The 26,581-nt window shown below is 34.3% G+C and overlaps 1 protein-coding gene across 4 annotated transcripts in view; it reads right to left on the bottom strand.

Moving 5' to 3' along the window:
• The window catches only part of adra1aa (adrenoceptor alpha 1Aa), a 32,863-nt gene extending 6,640 nt beyond the window's left edge, over positions 1–26,223 (bottom strand). Inside the window, exons 1-3 of one of the 4 annotated variants that reach the window (XM_051117919.1) lie at positions 25,743–26,223; positions 25,163–25,551; positions 12,497–14,259 (exon numbers count right to left, since the gene is read on the bottom strand). In XM_051117919.1, the coding sequence (XP_050973876.1) occupies positions 12,497–13,421 (925 nt within the window). In that variant the 5' untranslated portion in view covers positions 13,422–14,259; positions 25,163–25,551; positions 25,743–26,223. Of the gene's footprint in view, positions 1–12,496; positions 14,260–25,162 lie in introns of all 4 variants that reach the window. The other 3 variants (XM_051117918.1, XM_051117920.1, XM_051117921.1) reach the window with 3 other exon arrangements.
• Positions 26,224–26,581: the final 358 nt, after the last annotated feature.

The following is a 26,581-nucleotide window of genomic DNA, read 5'->3' as shown; positions in this document are numbered from 1 at the left end:
TTTGTTCACATTTTTTCATGGCAAATAAAAACATTGTTAACCACAAATTGCAATCATAGCACTCCATTTAAATAAATAAATAAACAAACATTTATCTGAATGTACATATATTTATTTATTTGTATCAATTTTGTTGCTTTGATTTTGGAGTAAAATATACCCTAGAAATGCTTTATTTCAACATTATTTTCATGACAATTAAACACGTTTAAATCATTTAGTTAATGGTCCTAAATAAAGTTCTAGTTTCTATATTAATAGAAAGAATTAGTGAACTATAACCTGGTTATGTTCTTGACTAGTCTTATGAGATAGATCCAGCTGCTGATGGTCACGACTCATCCTCAAAACTGTTTTTATCAGAATTCACAACATGTTTTAATGTATAAAGAGAGAACAATATAAAAATGGAAACAATAAATGACTGATGTTCCACTCTATCCCGGGCGATGTGTGCAGAGATATAAATATAGGATCCAACTAAATGACGCGTAAAAAGAAATCAAAATGAAAAAACAAAAGCAATTTCGTCCAAGCCCATAATGATAATGACTGAACCTCAGAAGCGTCTTCTGCTAGGAAAGCGTGTCTGCGCGAGTCAAACCCTGAGTCTTTCTGCGCATCCGTGGCAAACGGCTCCCGTAAAAAGGCTAAGCAATGAAAGTGAGTGTTTATCAGGTCAGATTCCATTAAAGGTTATGTCCTCGGCGCACCGAGGTGTGGTTTAAAGCCCGTTTACGAGGCTTAGAGGACGGAAATAAACAACCATACGTCTGATGCTAAATCAAGCCAGCAGATCCTGCTGAAGCATCACATTGCATATGTATAACAGCGTCCTTGACTGCCGGATCTTCTGTTAGTCATCATTAGAAAGGGCCGCTGAGTGTCGTCTAGTGTCATCGTAAATTACTGTAAACACACGAAGACCTCTGACACAATCGTGCGTTACGGACAGTACAGAAAGTGACCAGGATGTTCTCAGGAAACTGTGACTTTTGTGCCTGGAAATTTCTGCTTTTCCCCATTTTCATTTGAAAAGCTGGGCTTAAGTCATCAGACCCAAAGGACCGACACAGACACTGGGAACCGCAAAAGAAGGAACTAATATTCATATTAGCAGCCAACAAAAATAGGTTTTCAATGGCCAATTTTTAAACCATTACCCTTCAATACTAAATATCTAAATACGTGATTAACAAAGCTGGGTAGTAACTGATCACATGTACTCTGGATTATTTTACAAAAATCAAGTACGTAATTTGAGTATATTACATTTTAAAATGATCTATCATATAATTGAATTACAGTTGCTTTTTTATGGATTACAAGATTATGATTCTCCTTTATCCACCTTATTTTTCCCATAAGAGTGGGTGCAGCCATTTGTACATTTTTTTGTCTGGCTTCCGGTCTCATCCACTTCCAGCTATTTTTAGCTGCACAAAAAGCTCGTTTTGCTGCTTGATACTGCAAACTGGTGTGTCTTACCATATTATTTTATTGTATTATCTTAATTATGAACACACTGTTTGTAGTGCAAACAGTTTTACTGTTTTACCGTTTACTGCACTTCGATATTCTTCTCGTTATTTCCCTATGGTGGATTATGAACCGGATGTCTATCACTAACTTACTTCCGCATTGAAAAATAAGGTGGATACACTGCAGTTGGGATCAGTAAGTTGTTTAAATAAGTTTCTTATGCTCATCATAGTTCCATTTATACAGAAAAAAGACTAATTTTGTGAAATATTATTGCAATTTAAAATAACAGTTTTCTACTTTAATATACTTTAAAATATAATTTATTTCTGTGATGCAAAGCTGAATATTCACCAGCCATTACACCAGTGTTCAGTGTCACATGATTCTTCAGAAATCATTCTAATATGCTGATTACGCTTATTATCAATGTTGGAAACAGTTGTGCTGTTTAATATTTTTTTGGAACCTGTGATCCTGAGTTTTAGGATTATTTAATGAATAAAAGGTTAAAAAGAACAGCATTTATTCAAAATAGAAATCTTTCCAAAACAAAGATTCACATATAATGTATTCACCCCCTTGTCATCCAAGATGTTCAAGTCTTTATTTCTTCAGTCGTAAGAAATTGTTTTTTGAGGAAAACATTGCCATATAATGGACTGATATGGTGCCCCAATTTTGAACTTCCAAATGCAGTTTAAATGCGGCTTCAAACGATCCCAAATGCAGTTGTAAACAATCCCAGCCGAGGAAGAAGGGTCTTATCTAGTGAAACGATCGGTTATTTTCATAAAAATAATACAATTTCTATACTTATATCTCAAACACTTGTCTTGCTCTTTCTGAACTCTGTGTATTCTGACTCAAGACAGTTAGGGTATGTCGAAAAATCTTATTTTCTCGCTCAACTTCACAAATCATTTCGAAATCATCCTACATCGCTGCAGAAGTACTGACCCCGTCTTTGCAAAGTGAACATGCAAAAAAAGATCAAACACCCTTAAAGTGCTCCTATTATGCCTTTTCAAATATGATCTTTCATGCAGTGTGTCATGTAGCTGTATGTGAACATAAACTATCTGCAAAGTTGTGAAGCCGACAGTGCATGATAAATAAAGTTATTGTCTATCAAAAAAAAAGTCGGCTCACATTTGCCTGAACGAGTCGTCAGGAATTCAATTCTTTTTCTGTTACGGCCATATGTCATGAAGTAACACATTTGCATAATGTCCACCCACGTTCTACGTCGCGAACAACTTGCCCACCCACAAACAGTAAAATTTTCATGTGGTTTACGTCACATGGAAATTTACACGTACATTATACAGAAGACGCTGTATCCTACGCTGTGAGTGAAATTGTTTTATATTGACTTCCAAAAGATGATGAATCTACAAAGACTGTATTTTCTAGCGATCGTTCAAAATACGTAGTTGTGTATGTTATGTTGTGTAACAACCCTGCACATGTCATGCTAACTGGCTAAATCACGCTTCTGTAGTTCTGTTGTTCAGCTGTGGACCCACTGTAGTCTGACAATTTGTGATTGATGCAGCTTGACTGTCTGTCTGTCTCATTAGTTGGAGTAATGATAAAGGATGGCGCACAAAGCGGCTTTCACACTGAATGCGGAAAGCGCTGTGCTATGAAACCCATTCGTTTCAATTTCTTCCGCCCTGCAAGGACGGCTTGTTTCTGCATCGACCAAAGTGCAGAAACCATCGTAAAATCGATGCCATCTTTTCTATGTATTGACAAGTCTCCAGGGCTGTCAGTCAGTTATGGCAATGGGCATTTCTTTTTTTCCGACACGCCGTACGCGGTAGACCAATCATAAAGGACTGCGCCATCTGACCAATCACAGCAGTGAGGGCTCACGGAAAGGAGGGGTTTAGAGAGACTGATTCTTCGAACTGCTTCGCACGAGTCGTTTAGGAATCATTTAGAAATGGGGTAAAATTAAATCTATTTTTGGAGAAAACTGAAGTGTTTTTTGACCTTGCATACATGTAAACCTGTTTTGGGAGTCTATTAAAACAATATTAGCAACCTTTAAAATGGCATAATAGGGGCACTTTAACAAAAAAGGTAAAACAGCGATACAGGACGATTTCGTTGAAGTTGAGGGAGAACATGAGACGGGAGTTTTTCGACGTAACTTGTCGTGAACCGCAACTTAAACAGTCCAGGCAGAGTAAGACAAGACTAGCGTTTGACTTCAAAAAGTATATAAATTGTATTGTTTGTATTAAAATAACCGATCATTACGCTAGATAAGACCATTCTTCTTCAGCTGGGATCGTTTACAACCGCATTTGGGAACGTTTGAAGCCGCATTTAAACTGCATTTTGGAAGTTCAAACTCGGGGCACCATATCAGTCCATTATATGGAGAAAAATGCTGAAATGTTTTCCTCAAAAAACATAATTTCTTTACAACTGAAGAAAGAAAGACATGAACATCTTGGATGACAAGGGGGGTGAGTACATTATACGTGAATCTTTGTTTTGGAAGTGGACTTCTCCTTTAAGCAGCACAACTATATCCAGCACTGATAATAAATCAGCATATTAGAGTACGATTGAGTGTAAGAATAACTTGTCTTAGTTATGAAAACTTACAATCTTACACCCACAAATATGAAATATAAATATAAAATATATAACAAATATGGAAATAATATAAATAAACATATAAATATATAATATAAATGTAAAATATAAATATGAAGTTTCAAAGATCTTAATTGAAATGTCAGACAAACAGAAAGTGAGAGTTTTTGTTAATATTTTAAACTAAATTATCTTTTTTTATTTTAATTGGTAAAGTAATTTTTAGTAACTAAGTTTAAGTACTTACGAAACAATTGATGTGACATTTTCATTTTTTGCCATTTTATTAATGAAAATGCTTTTTATGGATTTAGTTTTAGTTGATGATAATGACTGTCAAAGCATAAAACAAAGGTGAAAAAAGCATTTTAATAAAAGCAAAAAAATACAGAAAAAAATGTAATATTGTGAAATATTATTGCAATTTCTAAAATTGGTTTCATATTTTCATATACTTTAAAATCAAATTTATTTCTGTGATGCAGCGCTGAATTTTTCCTTCAGAAATCATTCCAATATGCTGATTTATAATAAGAAACAGTTGTGCTGCTTAATATTTTATCAGGATTTTTTGAGAAACAGAAAATTAAAAAGAACAGCATTTATTCAATATATAAATCATTTCTAACAATAAGTCTTTACTGTCACTTTTTATCAATTGAACACATCCTTGTTGAATAAAAGTATTATTTCTTAAAAAGAAAGAAAGAAAGAAAATGTACATACCCCAAACTTTTGAATAGTAGCGTATATTGTAAAACAAAATAACAAAATTATTTTGAATAAACACTGTAAAATCTTTTTATTTATCAAATATCCTGAAAAAAACAGGAAACCAATATTAGAAATTGCAATTTTATTAAAATGCGTTTTTATGCTATGACAATCATCATCAACTAAAACTAAATCCATAAAAAGCATTTTCATTACTTAAAATAAAATGACAAAAAAGATGTTTAAGTACTTAAATAAACGTAAACAAAATAAAATTGAAAGATATATAGACAAAAACAAAAAAGCAATAAAAATGACAAGAACACTCAACAAAATTACTAAAAATTACTTTACAAATTAAAATGAAAAAAGTTTTAGTTGATAATAATGATTATAATAGCATAAAATAAAGATGAAAAAAATGCATTTTAATAAAAGCATAAAATAAATAAGATGATGCAAAGTGCTGATATTCCTGTAACACTCATTTAAAAATAATTGTATTATTTTACAGATTCACAACTTTCACATTACTGAAATTAAATCTGTCAAATAATGTGACTTATTTTAGCAGCCTGTTCATTATCTCAGTGCAAGTCATGGGGACACATGGGGACAAAGTGTCTTTGTCTGAGAATGACTCGACTGCTCTCAAAACCTTGTAGACATAAAAACGTTTGTGTGTGCTTTTCTTAATGTCAAGCCCGCTGCTCTTTAATATTAGCTCTAATGTAATATTAACCACCCCAGATATTGATGCCCATTATTTATTAAAGCCTCGCGGATCCCTACTGCATTTTACACTATTTACGCATCCAGTCTGCAAACGCTTCCAAAAATACAGGATGACTGAGCTCCTTTTCAATTTCATTTCTTTCAGCCCGAGCAGTCTGGTACCTCCCGCCTCATTTCCCGTGGTTCCTTGTCTGAGTAAATGATCAGAGAAAAGAGAGCGTTTATGCCACGTGAGAATTTCAGACATGAATTAAACGTTAAAGATTCACGGAGGGCTCATGCATATGTCACGCTGCGACCGTGTTCTCCCTCAAATACATGCAGGGGTTTGGTCATGCAATTCATGCCTGTCTGATGCAGGTTTGCCTGGAAATAGATTACACACGGAGCTCACGACTCATGAAATATAAGAGAACGTGTTCACATACTAACAGACTCGGATACAGGTGACAGCAAACGTCCTGAACGGCTACTGATCCACCAAACTAATGCATGCAAGATACTAAGTTAACTAAATTTACAGTAAAAGCAATTTCTGCCAGAATACCATTGCAGCAGTTAATGTTCCTAATGTAAATCATCACAAATTCACATCTCTTTAACAAAATGCTTCAAAAACTTTTATTTATTTATTACTGTAGAGTTTTTACACTGTAGAAAATTCTTTTTGAAGTGTGCTGAATTATGTTATACAAAAAAAATACAATTTCAATCTTTCTATTCCAAAATGACGTTTAATTACTTTCATTTCTTTGTAATTTATTGTCGTTTCTGGGTGAAGTGCTTCAGAATATTTATTTTCTTTATTTATTTAAATTTAACTTAATTTTTTTGTAATTTATTTTAAATAGAATAGAAAATAAAATAGTACTTTTGTTGAGTGTTTGTCATATTTATTTAATTTTTGGTTTTGTGTCTTATTTAATTTTTGGTTTTTTAAGTTTTAGATTTTTGTTTTAGTTTATTTTAGAACGTATGCTTAACCAAAATTAGGCATTTCCAGCATTTTTTTTTAATATTTAATTTCAGTTAATGTTATGAAAATGCTTTTTACGGATTTACAAACCTTTTTTTCACTGTAAAAATGAATGTTCAACGTTGAATAAAAGTTATTAGAATATATTTTACAATAAAATGCTATTTGTACTTCAAGATTTCATATAAAGTTCTTTGTGTTACTTTCCATTTCTTTATAATTTATTGTAAGATTTCTGTTTAAACTGTTTTAACACCAGATTGTTTTCAGTGATGCATAGATATTCCAATTAATAAAATCCTATCAAAATAATTAAAAATTAAAAGTAAAAAAAAAAATGAAATTTAAATATTGCTTTAAATGCTACAAGTGAATTTAGCCATCAAAACATTCAAATATGCAGCATAAAAATAATACCAATAATTTATAGTTTTAATTTAAATATATTTTATTTAGCTAAAGACTGCATTTAACTGTTTTTAAAGACTTTGCATAGTATAAAAATAGAGAAATATAATTAAATAATAAATATTAAAACTAAATACTCATAAATATACATTTTACAAGAAAGTACTATTTCTACTTTATGATTTCATGTTTAATTCTGTTATTTGCCATTTCTTTGTATTTTATTGCAAATAGAATAGTGCCATTTTTAGTCATTTTTGTTTTCATGTCTGTTTTTATGTTTCATTAAGTTTTTTACGTACTTTTCTTTTAGCATTTTTTTTTTATATTTCATTTTATTTCAAGTAATGAAAATGCTTTTTACTGATTTATGAACTGGAATTTTTAACTTTGATTTCATTGTACATAGAATAGAAAATATAATAGTAATGTTGTTGAGTGTTTGTCAATTTTATATATAAAAAAAAATATGTCTGTTTTTGATAATTTCATGTTTGTTTTAACACCACATTTTTTCAGTGATTCTACAATTATGACAATTACGACTACAATTATGACAAAATTCTACACTATTTTGTCAAAATAATTTAAAAATTAAAAGTAAAAAAAGCTTAATTTAAATATTGCTTTAAATGCTACAAGTGAATTTAGGCATCAAAACATAATGTGCAGCATAAGAAAAAATGTTTTTAAAGACTATGCATACTATGAAAGTATAAAAATAGAGGAAGCAATTAAAAATATATATTTTTAAATAATATATTAATCATGATTTTATATGTATATATATATATAGAGAGAGAGAGAGCTGTATATATATATATATATATACATATATATATATATACATACATATGTATGTATGTTTGTAGCAATAGCCAAAAATACATTGTATGGGTCAAAATTATCAATTTTCTTTTATGCCAAAAATCATTAGGATATTAAGTAAAGATCATGTTCCATGAAGATATTTTGTAAATTTCCTACCGCAAATATATCAAAACTTAATTTTCGATTAGTAATATGCATTTAAGAACTGTATTTGGACAACTTTAAAGGCAATTTTCTCAACATTTTGATTTTTTGCACCTTCAGATTCCAGATTTTCTAGTTGTATCTCACCCACATATTGTCCTCTCCTGACAGCTCATCTATTCAGCTTTCAGATGATGTATTAATCTCAGTTTCAAAAAGTGGTCCATGGTCACATCTATAGATATATAGCATTATATAATGAACCAGTAAATCATTTAATTTAAGAATTTAACATTTTCTGAATTAAATGTGAGTGCACTGTTGCTTGCTTACTGTCTTTCATAAAGACCCTCAAGTCTTCAGAACGATCCCTAACTCTTAAGTATGTACAATAATAATAATTTAACTGTTTACTGTTTAAAAATGATTATTTTTTGTACGGATTGCCTCTAAAGAACTGTTTTCTTTGGCTGCAAATGGCTGTGTTCTGTGCGTCTTTAGGTAAGCCGGTGTGTTTATGCAGTATTATGATAGTGACTTTAATGCAGAGGATGTTCCTAAGAATCAACCAAGCATTAAAGTGATTCTCTCTTCTCTGCTGCTACTGTATTGGAAGCATTGAGGGAAGATTTACAGAGAAGAATGTCTGTCCGAAGGGCAAATTCTTCATCCTAATACCCACATTTGTCAGCGAAATCCCCTCGATATTATACCACACAGCATCCATATGAAGGATTTTGGCTTCAGGCGTCCAATGGTTTATGTGATGGAAAATAGCATGTAATTAGTTTACTGGGAAAACAATTAACCTGTTGTTTTTACTAAGCATAGATTAAACAGCGAAAACATCTCTCAGCTTTACAACAAGATGTCATACATGCAAAAATAGATTAGCATTGACCGGCGTAACATTAAACGAACAACTTTCCTATTCAATGCAGTGTTTTAGATTTCACTGTTACTAAACAAGGAGCGAGCGTGTGCTGTTTTGTCTCAGACTGAGTCATACTGATAAGGTCATTGAATCCCCTGAGCTTTATTAAACACTCTATTATATGCAATTTAATGCCAGTTAATTAGTAAGCGATTCAATATCGTGCAAATCGTGTGTCTTATAAATCTCCATGCAGATTCACAATCATGTTCTTCTGATTAAACGTTCTCCCACGTTCACCGCAGATTCATCAGACAGTGCTATTTGTTTGCGTTGGCTTTCCAATGATACAGTTTACTGAATTCTTTCTCTTTTTTGAGACCGAATAGAGTCTATTATGTGGTTTAACTCTGAGTGACCTTGAACCGAAAGGTCTCGCTAGAGCCCTGATGCAGGGGTGGGAAATATAATAACAGCTAAAATGCATATCTGGGGAACCCGAGAAGCTCCACTGTGCATTAAGGGAATTACAGATGGTTCTGACTCTCTGTGAAACTCATTTCTGAAGCCAAACATACTGCGTAAACACCCGTGACCCTGTTGTCTGAGAGAATGCTCTAAATGAAGGTTTAAACAAACATCCTTTAAACCATTGGCACAACAAACACTTCTGCTGCACTACAAGATTTGCTGAGTTGACTCTTTCGACCTGTTTACATGATCGCTAAAATACTAACAGCCGAGTCCTACGTGGACTACGTGGATGTTTTACCAATCTTCTTGATTCTCCACATGGCAGCATTTGACCCACTTGAGGTAATTATTTTCCCATTTTCTAGCACTTGGAAAAATTTCTGAGCATCAAACAGGAAACCAAAAAATGCCCATGGCCCCATTTCTGTCAAGGAAATCACATACAGATTTTTCACACGCTGCAAAGAGAATCACTCTTTCTCTTATAATGATTTTCAGTCTTCTAAACCACAATGTCCACTTAAAAAAAGTCCTTTTGGAGGTAAACTGGTTCACTTGGTGGCTGTCTTGAAAATGCAGTACTCGGTACAATTCCTATCGATCTGAATGGGGAAAGGTCAACATCTCCTTAACTTTGCCAAGTTTACACTTCAGTAACACATGCAAAATTAGCAATACAGTCACACTAAATCAATGCATGTTCTAGACTGAAAAAAACAAACAAAAAACATATCAGTCAATGCTTTTGCCAAATAGGTGAATGGCTCATCTGAGAGTCATTTGCAAAATATGGTGACAGACATTAACAAATAGTGAAGAAAAACTCCATATAAAAAGACTCATTCTACCTAACATGTAAACTGCTTAAAAAAAGTGTATATATATATAAATTATTTGTATTATTGTAAATATATATATTATTATTTGTAATTTAGTGTACATTTTACAGCAGATATTAAAATTCTACACTGTTTTGTTAAAATAATTTAAAATGTAAGTAACAAAACAAAACATTATAATATGCAGTATAAAAATAATAATAAAATAATAATTTATTTGGATTTTATTTAGTTTTAATTGAAATGTATTTTATTTAGCTAAAGATTGCATTTAACTGTTAACTGTTTTATATTATATATATATATATATATATATATATGTATATATATATATATATATATATATATATATATATATATATATATATATATATATATATATATATATGTATGTGTATATATATATATATATATATATATATATATATATTAACATAAATAAATATCAAATTATAAATGTATTAAAAAAGGAATTTTCTAAAATTATATACAAACACATTAAAATATTATATATTAAAATATGAATAATTAAATTGTCATTTGTGTTACCAGTGTTGAAGAATTAGTTTACTGATAATTAACTCACCCCCATGTCATGCATTACATAATCTCATTGGAAAGGTCATGCACGGTTAGTCCTTCATCCATGTACTTCGGTTCAAAAAGGTAGGGTAGGACAAAAAACTCTTTTACCTTTTTTTTGTAAAGGGCATTTGACTTAATTCTTTGCACATTTGCTTTGTAAACACCGGGTCGGTACTTCCATCTACGTCATGTGTGACCTTTTCAGTGTGATTACTAATGTGTGAAGTTGAGCTAGTGCTAGAAAAGCAAAAAGTGTATAAATGTTTATTTTTCTTTAGAAAGTGTCCGGTCGTTTAGCTCGATAAGACCATTATTCCTCAGCTGGGATCATGTAGAGCCTTTTGAAGCTGCGTTAAAACTGCAATTTGGACCTTCAACCCGTTGATCCCTATTGAAGTCCACTATATGGAGGAAAAAAAATCCTGGAATGTTTTCCTCAGAAAACTTAATTTCTTTTTGACTGAAGAAAGAAAGACATGGACATCTTGGATGACAAGGGGTGAGTAAATGATCAGGAAATGATTTCTGGAGCTGATTTCTTGCTTTGAAAGCAAGTTTGTTTTATTTTCATTGACAAAAAATGATGATTGTGAAGAATCAGTGGTTCAAATTCTTTTTTTTCCACGATACCACAGCAATATAATTTAAACCTTTTACCGAAGACTGCTTCTCTACTCTTGGAGAGTTCAACGGCAGATTTGCTAAACGCTTGACCGTGAAAGATAAGTCAATACTTTCTTTATTTGGACCAACAAGCGTCTCCAAACCACAACCTGTAAGTACGATTGATATGCTCAAAATATCAAACTCTGTTGTTTCATCAGTTAGTCATGTTAGCACTCAGATAACATATCCATCGTTATTGTTTTCTTTAGTGTTTACAGTTTAGCAGCTAAACATTAGCTGTGGGCATGATTTGCATGCATAAGTGTTAAACAAAATGTTTTTATATCATTATTTTAAGAACGGATTGGATCACCTTATTATCGTTTTATGTAAAGGTGCATGCTGCTCAGGGTTGCCAGGTTTTCACAACAAAACCAACCCATTTGCTACTCAAAACTAGGGCATTTTGAGGGGGGTCACCCATTAAAAAAATGCATTCAGGGGTGTAAAATACATGCTTTTTAGGGTTCCCCTGGTAAATTTGCATTCCAGGGGGTAAATATGACATTATTGAGGTCACTTTGACCCGCGACATTAAAAACAACCATGGACTTGGCAACACAGATAGTAGCGCACGCTAACTTGCTCATGTACTCCTTTCTGTGCCAATCACAACAGGCTTGGCCAGATGACCAGTCAGAGCAGAGTAGGCGTATGGAAGGGAGGGGTTTACAGACATTACGCTCAGAACTGATTAGAACAAGCCGTTTTGAAATCATTGACAAATTACAATGTTTTCTGATCTTAGATGCATTTAAACCTGTTGTAGGGGACTCCACCACAATATTAGGACACTTTAAAAAGCCATATGCTCTTTAAAAAATTCAAAAATCTGTGGAAAACTAAAGTGGGAGGAAGAAGAGGCTTTTCAAATTGTGCACATGGTAATTATTCAAAAAAAAAAAAAAGTTAATCATTTACACATACTTTTTCAAATATAAATTATTTAAATGTGTCATTGGTGTGACACTAAATTTTAATGACATTTTTTTTTTTAAAAAAAAGCAGATAAAGTACAAACATCATTCTCAAAAAAAAAAAAGAAAAAAATATATAATGATCATTTTTGCCTTAAGTTTCCATCAGACTAATATATCTTCACCTCAAAATCTGGTATTTGCATGTAATCGAATGTAAAAATAAAACACTTACCGATCGGAAGAACCAGGAAAAACGGAAGCCAACAAAGGACGAAGCATCCAACCACGATTCCCAGTGTCTTAGCGGCCTTTTTCTCCCGGGAGAACTTGAGCAGACGCAGTGCGAAGTGTGTCCGGTTGCGCAAGGCCTCGTCCTCAGACACCGCCGTGTTCCCGCGATGTATCCGCAAAGTAACCGCCTCGGCGGTGTGATCGGACTTTTCCGTTTTCTGTCCGCTAATCAGTCCTCGGGTCTCCCTCCTCGCGACCACGTACACCCGGCAATACATCGACAGAATCACCACTAGAGGGAGGTAGAAGGAGCCTAATGCGGAGAAAATGGCATAACCGGGTTCCTCGGTTATCTTGCATATGGATTCGTCCATCGGCGCTGGTTCCTTCCATCCAAAAAGAGGCCCGATTGAGATGGTAATGGACAGAGCCCACAAAACAACAAGTGTGAGCAACGCTCGCCGCTCTGTTACAATAGATGGGTACTGCAGAGGATAGCTAACGCCAATATATCGGTCCACCGAAATCACGCACAAGCTCATAATGGACGCCGTACAGCACAAGACGTCCATTGCCGCCCAAACATCACAGAATGGCCGTCCGAAGATCCAACGACCCAACATCTCAAATACGGTAGAAAACGGAAGAACCGTAGAGCTCAGCAGAAGATCCGCGACTGCTAAGTTCACAATGAAGTAATGCGTAACTGTGTGAAGATTACGATGGCAAGCCACTGAAAGGATAACAAGGATGTTGCCCAGAACGCCAAAAATGATGAAGATGGCCAACACCATTCCTAGAACAACGGCCTTCATGACGTTCAGCTCGGGGTTGAGAACCTGGCTGCAGTTGCTACAGTTTTCAGGGAACGACTCCAGGGTCATGTTGTCTTTGAGGGGGATCATTTGTTCAAGACGTCCAGGCATTTAATAAAGTCTGATTTTGGGCATCCAGCAACGGCGTAAATTCGCTTTGCACCTTAATATTGGATCCCCTCCAAGAAAACGCTGAAAAAGTCACTACTGCATTGGCCGCAGTACAAGAACATTTGGCCATTTCCAACATTACAGTGAGGGAACGTGATGAAATTTAACCTGTTGTGTCTCATTTCTCCTTTCTCCTAGATGGGCTTTTAATGATGTATGTTCGTGGAAAATAGCTGTGGGTGAAGGAATAAACAAGAGGAACTAAACATATTATACTGCAGAGAATGTCAGATTCTTTTGTCATAAAGTCATAAATTCAAGGGTTGTTTTGACATGTTCATAACCATGTGCAGCTGCAACATCATACAGAACAATGAGAATGGCACAATCACCGTTGTTGCAATCTGTGTGATCTATTAAGGTACAAAAGAGGTTTGTCTGTAGTTTCCAGGCATTAGGTTTGATGCATGAGCGATCCGTCTTAGATATGCATCAGTGCAAAGTTGTCGAAGCGTTCTACAAATCTGCATCTCTCTTTGCACATTCTTGATGTTCTTTTTGTGCACATCTGCAGCACTTGGAAGCAGTTCACGTGGTGCCGAGGGTCACTCCAGAACCGGATTCGCATTGAAAGTCCGCGTGGCGTTGGCTGATGTCACTGAGGTTGCAAAGCGGATAACAAGGACAAAGCTAAAAGCACTTTGGCGTACGCTGAGGAGATATTTTTGGCTGAAGAGCAGTTCTCAGTGCGTCACTCAAATTTTAGGCGAGCGGCTTCAATCAGGAGAGATTTGGTCGGGAAGCCGCCATGCTGGTTTGGTTTGAAGACTGATGAACCCTAAAAAAGCAGACAGAGAAAATGGAGCTTTATCAGTGAAGTGGATTCATTTATCAGACGGGCAACTTTTAAACCACCGCTCTTGCATTATAATGAAGTGTGCAATCGTTCAGCATAAAATTACGAGCCGGTTCCGGTGGATAATGATATATAGATTCATTAATTCATATTTCTCCGATAAAGGGCCTGCAAATGGATTTCTCTCCATGAGGGATAGTCAACAACAAGAAAGCTTTTATTTATACGTTTCTCCTGAAGTGATTTATTCACCATGTCAAAGACAAAATCAAATGGGGAAAAAAACCCAAAAATGAACAGTTGCTGTCTAATACTAAAATGTACTTTTTTTCTACAGAATACTCACCCCCATGTCATCCAAGATGTTCAGGTCTTTCTTTTTTCAGTCAGAAAGAAATTAAGGTTTTTGAGGAAAAAATGCCGGGATTTTTCTCCATATAGTGGACTTCAATGGGGATCAACAGGTTGAAGGTCCAAATTTTAGTTTCAGTGGAGCTTCAAAGAGCTCTACATGATCCCAACCGAGGGGGTCTTACGTAGTGAAACAATCAGTCATTTTATAAAAATGAAATAAACAAAAAAAGTACATACTTTTTAAGCACAAATGCACATCTTGCACTAGCGGTTACGTGCGGTTAGTTCTTCATCTGTGTTCAGAAAGGTAGGGTAGGGTGAAAACTGAAAATTGTTTTTATTCTTTTTGTAAAGGGCATTTGACTTTCTTTGCACGTTCGCTTTGTAAACACTGCGTACGTAACGTAAGAGTACGTAATTATGTATGCATGAGGTCATGCTAGTGCAAGACGAGCATTTGTGGTTAAAAAGTATATAATTTTTTTTTAAAAAATGTCTAATTATTTAGCTAGATAAACCCCTTATTTCTCAACTGGGATCGTGTAAAGCCTTTTGAAGCTGCATTGAAACTGCGATTTGGACCTTCAGCCCATTGACTGAAGCCCGTTGAAGTCCATTATATGGAGAAAAATCCTAGAATGTTTTCCTCAAAAATCTTAATTTCTTTTCGACTGAAGACAGAAAAACATGAACATCTTGGATGACATGGGGAAGTGAAATAATCCTTTAGAATTCAACATCCCATCTATTCTATAAATAATACTGAAAAACTGGTCTAATAGATTAGACTAAAGACTAATTAGACTAATTAGACTAAAAAGATTTCCCAAGCTGCGGGGGCGTTTATGAGTGTAATGAAAGCTCATAATTAATTAAATCATAAAAATGTTAAATTAAAGTAAGTCATTATAAAATCAATCAAAATGAAACATTTACTTAAAAAATGAAGTATTTTATTTGTTTACCTGCATGTCATGTGTCTACAAACAACATCAGAGAACCATGAACATGCAAATGTGATAGTTTATTATTAAAATATTTATTTTTAAATCTCAGGGGTACTTCAAGTACATATATTATGTGAAAGAGGAAGAGAAATGAGAAAAAGAGTTTGTGAATTTGTGAATTCATAAATTTGTACATTTTATTGTGTTTGAAAAACAAAAACTTTATAAAGACATAGTAATACATGGTTAAATAACCTAGTAGTTGATCAGTAGTGGATGCAATATTGAAACACTTAAACCTGAAATGATTTTTGTAAATCCATTGATCAAATGCTGTTTCGCAAACTGACTAATGACTGGTCTTTATGTGAATTTCCACAAAACTGGAAAGTTTATATAAACAGTAGGCTATTTTAGAAAGGAACATTTAAAAGATGAAAAAGAGGAATTAGGGAGAATTAATAAATTATAAATTATTAAATTAATTGCTATTGTGTGAATAATATGTAAGCCTTAAAAAGTGTAATCCATAAAAAGTAACTGTAGTCTGATTACAAGTATTTCAAAATGTAATTTAATCTAATTACAAGTACTTAATTTTTTGGAATCTGATTACGTAGTCCATGTAATCAGTTACTACTCAATTCTGATTATTAAGGTACAAAAAAATGATTTTGTAGCCATACTCTAACATTCACAATGCAAGCCTTTATTGAAGCTGCAAAGACAGCTTGTTCAAAATAACTTGTAAACAGTAAGCTCATTAACATATGGCTGTCCATATTTACATATGAACTCCTGTTTAATATTCAATGACTTGGCCTGCCAGAACAACAAAAGTGCGAAGTACTTCAAAACAATCATAACAGAGGTAATTTTTTTAAAATAGAAGTCCTAAAAGTTTAGTAACCAAATCTGGGAGGTGAAAATAATCATTAAAAAATCCTATATTATAAAGATGTATTTTTGTAGGCCAACCCGGAAGTTTGTCAAGGTTCCCACAACATTTATTTTTGATTACTGCAGAAAATAAGCTCTGTGATCATGTGTTTATGATTTTTACACATCTTATTCAATAAAATCATCTTTAGTTTGACTTTTTCCAAGACTAACAAGCAAATCATGAGTTGGCTATTCAAAATGACTTGTAAATAATGAGCTCATTAACATATGACCGCCATATTTACATATTAAGCCCTGTTTAATATTCAATGACTTGACCTGCCAGAACAACAAAAGTGTGAAGTAAAACTACATCAAAACAATCATAACAGAGGTCATTTTCAAATAGAAGTCCTAAAGGTTTAATAACCAAAACCTGGTAGGTGAAAATAATCATTTAAAAAATCCTGTATTATAAAGATGCTTTTTTGTAGGGCAACCCGGACGTTTATCAAGCTTCCTGCAACATTTATTTTTGATTACTGCAGAGAATAAGCTCTGTGATCATGTGTTTATGATTCTTAGACTCATTAAAATCATCTTCAATTTCACTTTGTCAAGACTAACAAGCAAATCACAAGTTGGCTATTTATTTTGTAGAATAAATGGTGAAAATATCTTGAGCTTGTGTTTATTACAGATCTTGTTTCAGGCATTTAGCCAAAAACACATTGGAAAAAAACCACACTGACTTCATCGAAAGCCAAACATTAACAGCAACTCAAGCACTGAATAGATGAAGTGCCATATAACAGATTATTCTAAAAACATTTGGCACAGTGAAATGTAAACAGGTACAATATTTATTCTATATATACTATAATATAAATACTATTCCACATACTTTTAACAGTTTGTGCACATTATTTTCATTTGCTGGTATAAAAACCCACAGATGCGCATTGCATGAAAAACAGTAAAAACAACCCAAAATATACCCTAGCAACCACACAGAAGCACCTTAGCAACTGGGAAGCAGCATCCAGCGTAGTAACGCTCTGTCAGCCACTCTCATTTTCTTCAGAACATAAAACCCGAGTTTCAGATTGTTTCTGAGCAAAGGAAACCACAGATGCAAAAAACGACCTTTCACAGGGGTTTTAACGAGATCGTGTCCTGTGAGACTCTGGCCAGTTCTGAACAGAGCGAAACAGCAACAGATTTTTTTTTTGTACCTCACAGTTGTGAAAAACACACCCACTGGGCAAAAACACAAGCCTGCCTCAAAGAAAAAAAATCAGAGAATGTTTTTATTTTTGGCATTTGCATGCTCTCTAATTCCCACTTTAATCAAGCCAATTCTTGCGCTTGCCATAAGACAGAAAAAAAGCTGAGTAAGTTAAGAAAACATATTTAATAACATTCAAATACCGCATGATTTCAGGCAAACCCCACTGTTGCACAACAAAATCCCCCTTTTTTCGCCGCCTGTCGACAAAGACGTATTGGTTTGTTTCTTTTGTGAGATTTCTGGCTTCCTGACCTTTCGAAATTAAAATCTTCTGTTCGGTTCTGACATTTTTCTACCTTAACCAATTTTCTGCCAAACAGATCAGACAGACAGGAAAATTAATCTTTTTTGCCGTCTGTTGCTTCTCTATTTATAATGATGTCAGGATAGATTCAACTGTTCAAGGCTGTGACGGTTGCGTCTGCACACGTACGGAAAACCACTCGATCATAAAGCATCCACACGCTTCATTTTCAACTGAAAAAACGATGATCTTTTTCATTGCTCTGCTATTATTCTTCCAGATTGACACTAATTACTTCTAATGAGATCGCCTACCATCCGTTTGTGACTCTATCAATTAACTTTGAGGGGAGAGATGCACGCAAGCTTAACACTCCTACTCAGACGCTCTCACGTTTCCGACATTAGTAGGAATATTGATCTGATTTCCAGCTTAATGAAGCACAGAGGTGACTCTCGCTGCTGGCTGGACACTACGGAGGTGTTAGGACACAAAATTACTCCTGCTTCACTCAGCCAGCAATTGTGCTTTAGAAAACGCGAGCTGTTAGCCTGCTGCTGACACATGCTCGCAAAAATAAAGGTTTACAACCATAGAAGAGGTTCCTTCAAGAACGGTTCAGTGGACCACTGAACCAGTCTTAAGTAGCACGGGTATATTTGTAGCAATAGCCAACAATACATTATATGGGTCAAAATTATTGATTTTTCTTTTATGCCAAAAATCATTAGGATATTACGTAAAGATCATGTTCCATGAAGATATTCTTACCGTAAATGTATAAGAACTTAACTTTTGATTAGTAATATGCATTGCTAAGAACTTCACTTGGACAACATTAAAGGTGATTTTCTCAACATTTTGATTTTTTGGCACCCTCAGATTACAGATTTTCAAATAGTTGTACAGTATCTCGACCAAATATTGTCATGTCCTAACAAACCATACATCAATAGGAAACTTTATTCAGCTTTCATGTGATGTATAAATCTGAATTTGATAAAACTGACCATCATGATTGGTTTTGTGGTCACATTTAGTAATTTAAAGAACCTTTTGTGCAACCAAAAGTTTCATGGATGTTAAAAGTTCTTCATCAGTGTCAAAAACCTTTATTTTTGAGAAAGACACACATGGACTTTATTAACACAAAGTATTGGTATTCCCGAAATTCACTTCAAACAAACCCATTAAATATTCTCTTTTTCTCTAAGACATAAAATGTATAAGCCACAACAAAGGTGATGTTTGGTGAACTAATTAATTCCCTTGATCGGACATTAGTTAATCAATTAGAAAATAACCAGCATAAAGTTACGTTCAAAAGTTTGGGCTCAATGCATTTTTTTTTAAGATAAAATTAATATTTAAAGTAATTTAAAAAATATATATTTTTAATTCTACAAGGATCAAAAGTGACAATTTATGTTCTAAATAGATTTCTATTTTAAATAAATGCTGTTCTTTAGAACTTTGTATTTGTCATCCTGACAAAAATGTATCACTGTTTCCACAAAAATATTAATCAGCACAGCTGTTTCCATCAATGACAATAAATCAGCATATTAGAATGATTCCTGAAGGATCATGTGACACTGAAGACTAATGAGAATTCAGCTTTGCATCACAGAAATAAATTCCATTTAAAATTATATTAGAATAGAAAACCATTATTTTAAATTGTAATAATATTTCACAATATTACTGTTTTTATTGTATTTTGGATCAAATAAATGCAGCCTTGGTGGGCAAAAGACACATTATAAACTTACTTATCCTAAACTTTTGAATGGTATATATTTTTGATTTTAAAATCCTGAAGATATGAAATGCAAAGCAGCAGAACTGTTTTCAAATTTGAAAATGATAAGAAATGTTTCTTATCATGTGGAATCATGTGACACTGAAGACTGGAGTAAAGATGTTGAAAATTCAGCTTTGCATCACAGGAATAAATTTAATTTTAAAATATATTACAGTAGAAAACAGTTATTTGAAATTGTAATAATATCTCAAAATATTACTGTTTTTACTGCTTTTTTTGGTAAACATTAGAGACTTTTCAATTATAGTGTATAAAATGCTGATTCATGGTTAATATTACTTTTGGTCTGCTTTGGCACATCTAGACATTCAGAAAAGTCATATGCTATGCATTAAGATCCGATTTCACTTGTCTGTTGATGTCAGGCTGGGAAATGAATGATTAATATTATTTCCCCCCACCCACCTGGAAACACAAAAGTCTTTTCACAGTCGGAGAAAGTTATTGCATTTTGATAAAAGACTATCCAAACAAACAAATAACATGTACTGATGAATCACGTACGATACGACCGAGACTGGTCAATTTTGCCTTCAAAAAATAGTTTTTTAGCACAATCCCTTGTCGCATTATCTCCCTTCCGCTGTTTTGTGAGTGTCAGTATTCATTTCCTTCGCTCTCCTGTCTAAACGGAACTGCCATTGTATTTATACACACAGGCGAGAGAAACTGAATCGTGTCCAGGGTTCGCCGGGCTCAGCGTGATAATAATAGTGCAAGGATGGTAGATAGTAGAGTTCGGCGTGCATTCAGCGGTCTCTCTGTCTCTGATCTCCCCATCACGACATCAACCGGCGTATGACCTTTGGGCCTCACCGGCGCGTCGAGTGGAACTCCATGCTGATACGCCAGCTGTTCAGAGCCTCAGCTGGCTCGCTTTGAGCTGCCATGCCGCATTGCACACCAGCCCTCCTGCCTGCGCTACACCGTCCGACCCTGTGCCGCTGAGCTGCTATTAACGCTCATCCTCTTCAGTTGAGTTATGCATAGAAATAGTTCACCCAAAAATGACAGTTTGCTGAAAATTTACTCGCCCTCAGACCATCTGAGATGTAGATGAGTTTGTTTCTTCATCAGATTTGGAGAAATGTAGCATTACATGACTTGCTTACCAATGGACCCTCTGCAGTGAATGGGTGCCTTCAGAATGAGAGTCCAAACTGCTAAAAAAAAAACCATTACAGTAATCCACGCCACTCCAGTCCATCAATTATCATCTTGTAAAGTGTGTAGAAACTAATTAATGTTTTTAACATCAAAGCATTGTTTCTGGTAAGTCCATAATTTATAATATAGCTTTCTCCAGCGAAAAAGTCATCTGGTCTGAATCAGGAGAGAAATATGCACAGATCAAGCTGTTTACAAACAAAAAGTCCAAAGTAGTTCTAAACAAATATGTGGGTGGGTTTTGATTTGAGAATGCAATTGAAGATGGACTTTTTCACTGGAGGAAGTGTTGTTATGGTTTATTGAGTGACAGTTTAAACGTTAATTAAAACGCCTTTATGATAGATTTGCTTTTTTACAAACGTGCAGCTTTTGGCTTGTGTTGTTAATTGATGGACTGGAGTGGTGTGAATTACTTGTGGATTACTGTGATGTTTTTATCAGCTTTTTGGACTCTCGTTCTGACGGCACCCATTCACTACTGAGGATCTATTGGTGAGCAAGTGATTTAATGCTGCATATCAAGAAATTTTCATTCGAGCAGTGCTCAATCTGATCAACAAAACTCTTAGATTTCGCCTGTGGTGAGGGACACAACTGAAGCATTTATGATTTTAGTCCTCAAGCAAACACTAAATTAAACTGACAGCCAGATGATTCTCACTAACATCAGTAAGAGACCCTGAGCTTTGCCAGACTGGCACCCATATGGCCATGCACATGAAACAATTGAACAAAACAGCTCATCACCTCAGGAAACAAAGGCAAGCAAATAAGTCTCTAGTCTTGTGAGAGATGTATCTTATATTTAATATTATATATTTATATTTAACCATATATAATATTCTTAAAGCAACAGGTCACCCAAAAAAAAATGTAATTTACTACTATAATTTACTACTGCAAAGTAAAGTAGTTGTTACCTTAAAGAGCTTTTTTGACCTGATTTAGCCCATAAAATATATATATATTTTTTGTGGTATAAAATAATGCGTTTAAGTTTATTTATTGATGCTAATTTTTTTTTTATTATTTCATTAAAAACAACAACAACAACAACTAATGTTGTTTTGATGTTACTGTTTTTGCTCTACTTTTTCTACTTTAAAGTTATTTTTTTTATTATATACAAAATTATTTTATTGTATACAAAAAATATTGTAGTATATTTACGAGAAAATATTTCAATATTATGTAATTTACTACTATAATTTACTACTGCAATACAACTAGTTAATTTTTATTACTTTTTGAAATATTTTATGTATTATTTGATCATTTTATTATTCTTATTTTATTACAAAATATATTTATTTTATTAGATGTCCATGCAACTGGATCTTTTTCAGCTTTAAACAAAAAATATGTGTAGAAAATAATATTATTTTCTACACATTATTATTCGAAATTATTTCGAAATTTAATGCAAATTATGTAATTTACTACTATAATTTACTACAGCAATTCAGTTATTTTAAATAGTAAAAATATTTCAATATTTCTATTTTAAATATTTTATGTATAATTTTATCACTTTATTATTCTTATTTTATTAAAAAAATAAGTAGCAAAAAAATATAGTAGCATGTTTACAAAAAAAATATTTTGGTCTTTCTACTTCAAAATTTAACGTTTAACTCTGTGTATTTGTTGTTTCTTCTTAATTATTTGTGAAATTTTTCAGTGCACATCAAATGACACAGTGCAAACCTCAAACCTCATTGGTCCTCGGCCAGTCACATGACCAAAACGAAAAAACGTTTTAGGCTATCCACCTTATTTTTCCTGTAAGAGCAAACACTGTCATTTGTAAATTGAATGTGTCTGGCTTCCAGTCTCATCCGCGTCCAGTTATTTTTAGCTGTACAAAGCAGCGTTTTGCTGCTTGTCTTACTATATTATTTTAATGTGTTATCTTAATTATAAACACAATGGTTTGTAGGGCCAACAGTTTTACTGTTTACTGCACTTTTTTGAATTATTTCCCTATGGCGGCTTATGAACCGGAAATCCAACGCATTTTTGGAACGGTATTTATGAGGATTAATCAATGTTTATTTTAGACTGATCAATTCCTTAAGGACTTCAGAGGAGTCTCTATTATTCATTAACAGATTGTAAAGAAATCAGGGCGGCCTGCGGGCACCCCAACAGTCTCGCTCATCACAGATTCGCTGGGTTTCAGCTCGGTGGTCCTTCCAGAACCTGTAGGTGTAGGCTGCACTCACTCGGACTGAGATTAAATCACAATTATTGGACTTCTTTGCCTAGTACTTATCACAGCCCTGCAGGGGCACGCAATAACCATAGCCACAGCGCTCCCTCTGTAATCGCCGAAGCCTCCGGTGAAATTAATGGATACGCTTGCCTGCTTTTACATAAAGAGAGGTAAATATTTAGGCTTCACCGCTGAAAGGTAATTCGAGTCAAAGCTTCCTAATGTACAGGCTTCAAAAACACTGAAGTGCGTTCCGTCACTGGCTGCTGCTCGTTGTGACTCAGTGTTTATGTAGCATCAAAGCTGAGACCTCAGCAGAGGGTGAAGAGGGCACGCGGACATCCGTATCTCTCCCGATTGAAAGCTCAGGTCTTTCTAGAACATTCCTCTTCAGGAACGAGAAAAAATGCATGCTGAGAGACTCGCATTATTCTTTCCTCTGTCATGAGAGACAAAAAGTGCAGTAATTGAATGTGAAGGTGGTCTCAGTCTATGGAACAAAGAAAGAATTTTATCTAATTACACCAGTAAAGTTATTGAAAATATCTTATTATGAAATATATTGTTTTTCACCATTTTAAACACCTTTTCTGCCTCACTCGCTCATTCAGATTAAGTGTGTGTGTGTATGTGTGTATATATTCAAAACTATAATATATGCACACATATTTAACCATATATAATATTTTTTTAATAGCAATAGTTTACTCAAAATTAAAAATCCTGTAATTTACTACTATAATTTACTACTTCAATTTAAAGTGGTAACCTGCAGTTGTTACCCTAAAGAGGTATTTTTACCTGATTTAGCCCATAAAAAACTGTTTTTGGCATAAATCAAGGCATTTAAGTAGATACATTGATGCTACATATTTTTTTTTTCATAAAAAAATAAGTATACAAATAAGTAAAAAGTGTAGTATACATTTTATCTACAAAACAAAACATTTTAGCAGTTTTTGTCCATTTTTAGGCTGTAAACACAAACATATTTTAGTATGTTTTACAAGAAAATATTTCAGTCTTTCTACTTCCAAATGTAATGTTTAATTAAATGTTTAGTCACTATATATATATATATATATATATATATATATATAGATAGATAGATAGATAGATAGATAAATCTTAATATGCATTCTAATTCAAAAAATATTCTTAATATGTGCAGTTCATATGAAATCCACAATAGATTTAAAAAACATTTTTAAATATATGCAATTGACATGAAATATTAAACATTTTAATATCAAACATTAGGACATTTTTAAGTACATTGTGCTTATGATTTAAAAAACTGGGAAATTTTAAAAAAGCACCTTAAATATTATTCTTAAGCACATTATATCTTATAAAACAATATTTGTTTGCTACTGAAATCAGAAACTCATTAGAAGAAAATACAATTATGATTAGCCTAATCATTTCCCCTATTAAATATAAGATTCTGAACAGCTTACTATCATAAATGAAAGCAACAGCATTATCTTTATGCATATAGCTATATGCGCGTGTGTCCTTCTTGTCAGAATATGTACACCACCATAGTTCCCATTTTCTGATTCAACAGTTTGTTTTTGAGCAGACAGAGTCGAGGAAATTTCTCCATTATAATCAAACTATTTTTGCTCCAGTCAATACAAGACAACAAGAGTAACCTTTTCATGTTGCCCATCATGCATAAATCATTGTGACAGCTGGGAGAGGACGCAGAAATCTCTGGAACACACAATTGATCGATCGATGCATTACATCAGTATGCACACAACGACCAAACACGGGAACACACTCAATCCCTCATTTTAAGAACGCAAAAAAAGCACGTATGTGAAGTTATAAGAACCTGTAGACTCGCTCCAGCGCACATCACACCAAGTTTGTGAACGGAAAAAGACGATTTCCTGATGATTGCATGCTCTGTGTAGTCTAGCAGTTGTACGACTGACTGAGCACTCACCTCAGCAGCGTGTCAGTGAACGCAAGAACTCGATCCGGAGGTGTTTGGGTAGATGGACGCGCAGCGCGTCTCCGGTTCATCGCTTGAATCTGTCCTGTCATCGCTGTGGAAACAGCAGAGCTCAAGTTTAGCGAGTCAAGTGCAGTTCTGTGTTTCCACACGCATACTTGAGCGGAAGGGTCCTCGGGACACCAGTATTTCTCAGAGGAGGTGACAGTGAGTGAGTCATGGCGCCCCGCGCGCGCCGCCTTCTTTACGCACAAACTTTGGTGCCGCTGCGCTCTGGGCTCGCGGATGTGGACGTGGCTATTGGCCAGCGATGGTACATCACCTCAAAGAAGAGTGAATCAGCTGCTGACGCGATTTCTGGTTAAAATAGCCTCCGACGTCTAGTAAGTGGAAATAGACATGAGAAGGGTGGTTACCCAAACTCCGCGAGGTGAACTCAACTGTGAGCCTAAGCGAGGAACTTGATAATGCGCGAGTCACGTTGAACTCCGAAATTGTATTTCATCACAGTTAATGAAGATATGAGTTGCAGATGTGCTTAAAGTAGTAGTACAAAAAGAAAACGTCTCACCCTCGGACCATCCAGGATGTAGATGCGTTTGGAGAAATGTAGCATTGCATCACTTTCTCAGCAGTGGATCCTCTGCAGTGAACGGGTGCCGTCAGAGAGTCCATGCAGCTGATAAAAACATCTTTGTAATCCACAAGTAATCCACACCACTCCAGTTCATCAATTAATGTCTTGTAAAGCGAAAAGCTTTTAGATGTTTTATACTTAAAACCATTGCTTCCAGCTAAAATACCAGTCCATATGAGATCAGAATGTGCAAAATGTTAATTATTTTACCAAAATAAGAGGGATCATACAAAATGCGTGTTGTTGTTTTTTAGTACTGACCTGAAAAAGGTATTTCACATAAAGGATGTTTACATAGTCCACAGGGGAAAATAATAGTTGAATTTATTAAAATGATTCTTACAGGGCACCTATTATGCCCCTTTTTACAAGATGTAATATTAATCTTATGGCTCTCCTGAATGTGCCTGTGAAGTTTCAGATCCAAATATAATACAGATCGTTTATTATAATGTGTTGAAAAGTGTCATTTTTGGGGCGGGTCTAAAAAGTGCTCCCTTACATAAAAAAAAAAAAAAGAGCTGCAACTTCCCGCCCAGCTCCAGAAGGGGCAGAGCCTAGACGTCTCTGTTTTGCATATGGCAATAAACATAGGAGAAGCAACATGTGCGAGCATGAGAGGACTGGCATTTTTACTGTACTTAAATGGAACAAATGCACAATTTCTTACCAAGAGTTGCTGAACAATGAATCAAAGTGTGCAATCTGTGATCGTGTGCAGTTGGTGACGATCGCGAAAGCGTGCAGTCGCTTTCTTATGCGTGCTGTTTTAC

Source organism: Labeo rohita, chromosome 8, assembly GCF_022985175.1.
Source record: "Labeo rohita strain BAU-BD-2019 chromosome 8, IGBB_LRoh.1.0, whole genome shotgun sequence".
Lineage (NCBI taxonomy): Eukaryota > Metazoa > Chordata > Actinopteri > Cypriniformes > Cyprinidae > Labeo > Labeo rohita.
Note: the sequence above shows the minus strand (reverse complement) of the source record. Positions and strands in the feature narration are given on the sequence as shown.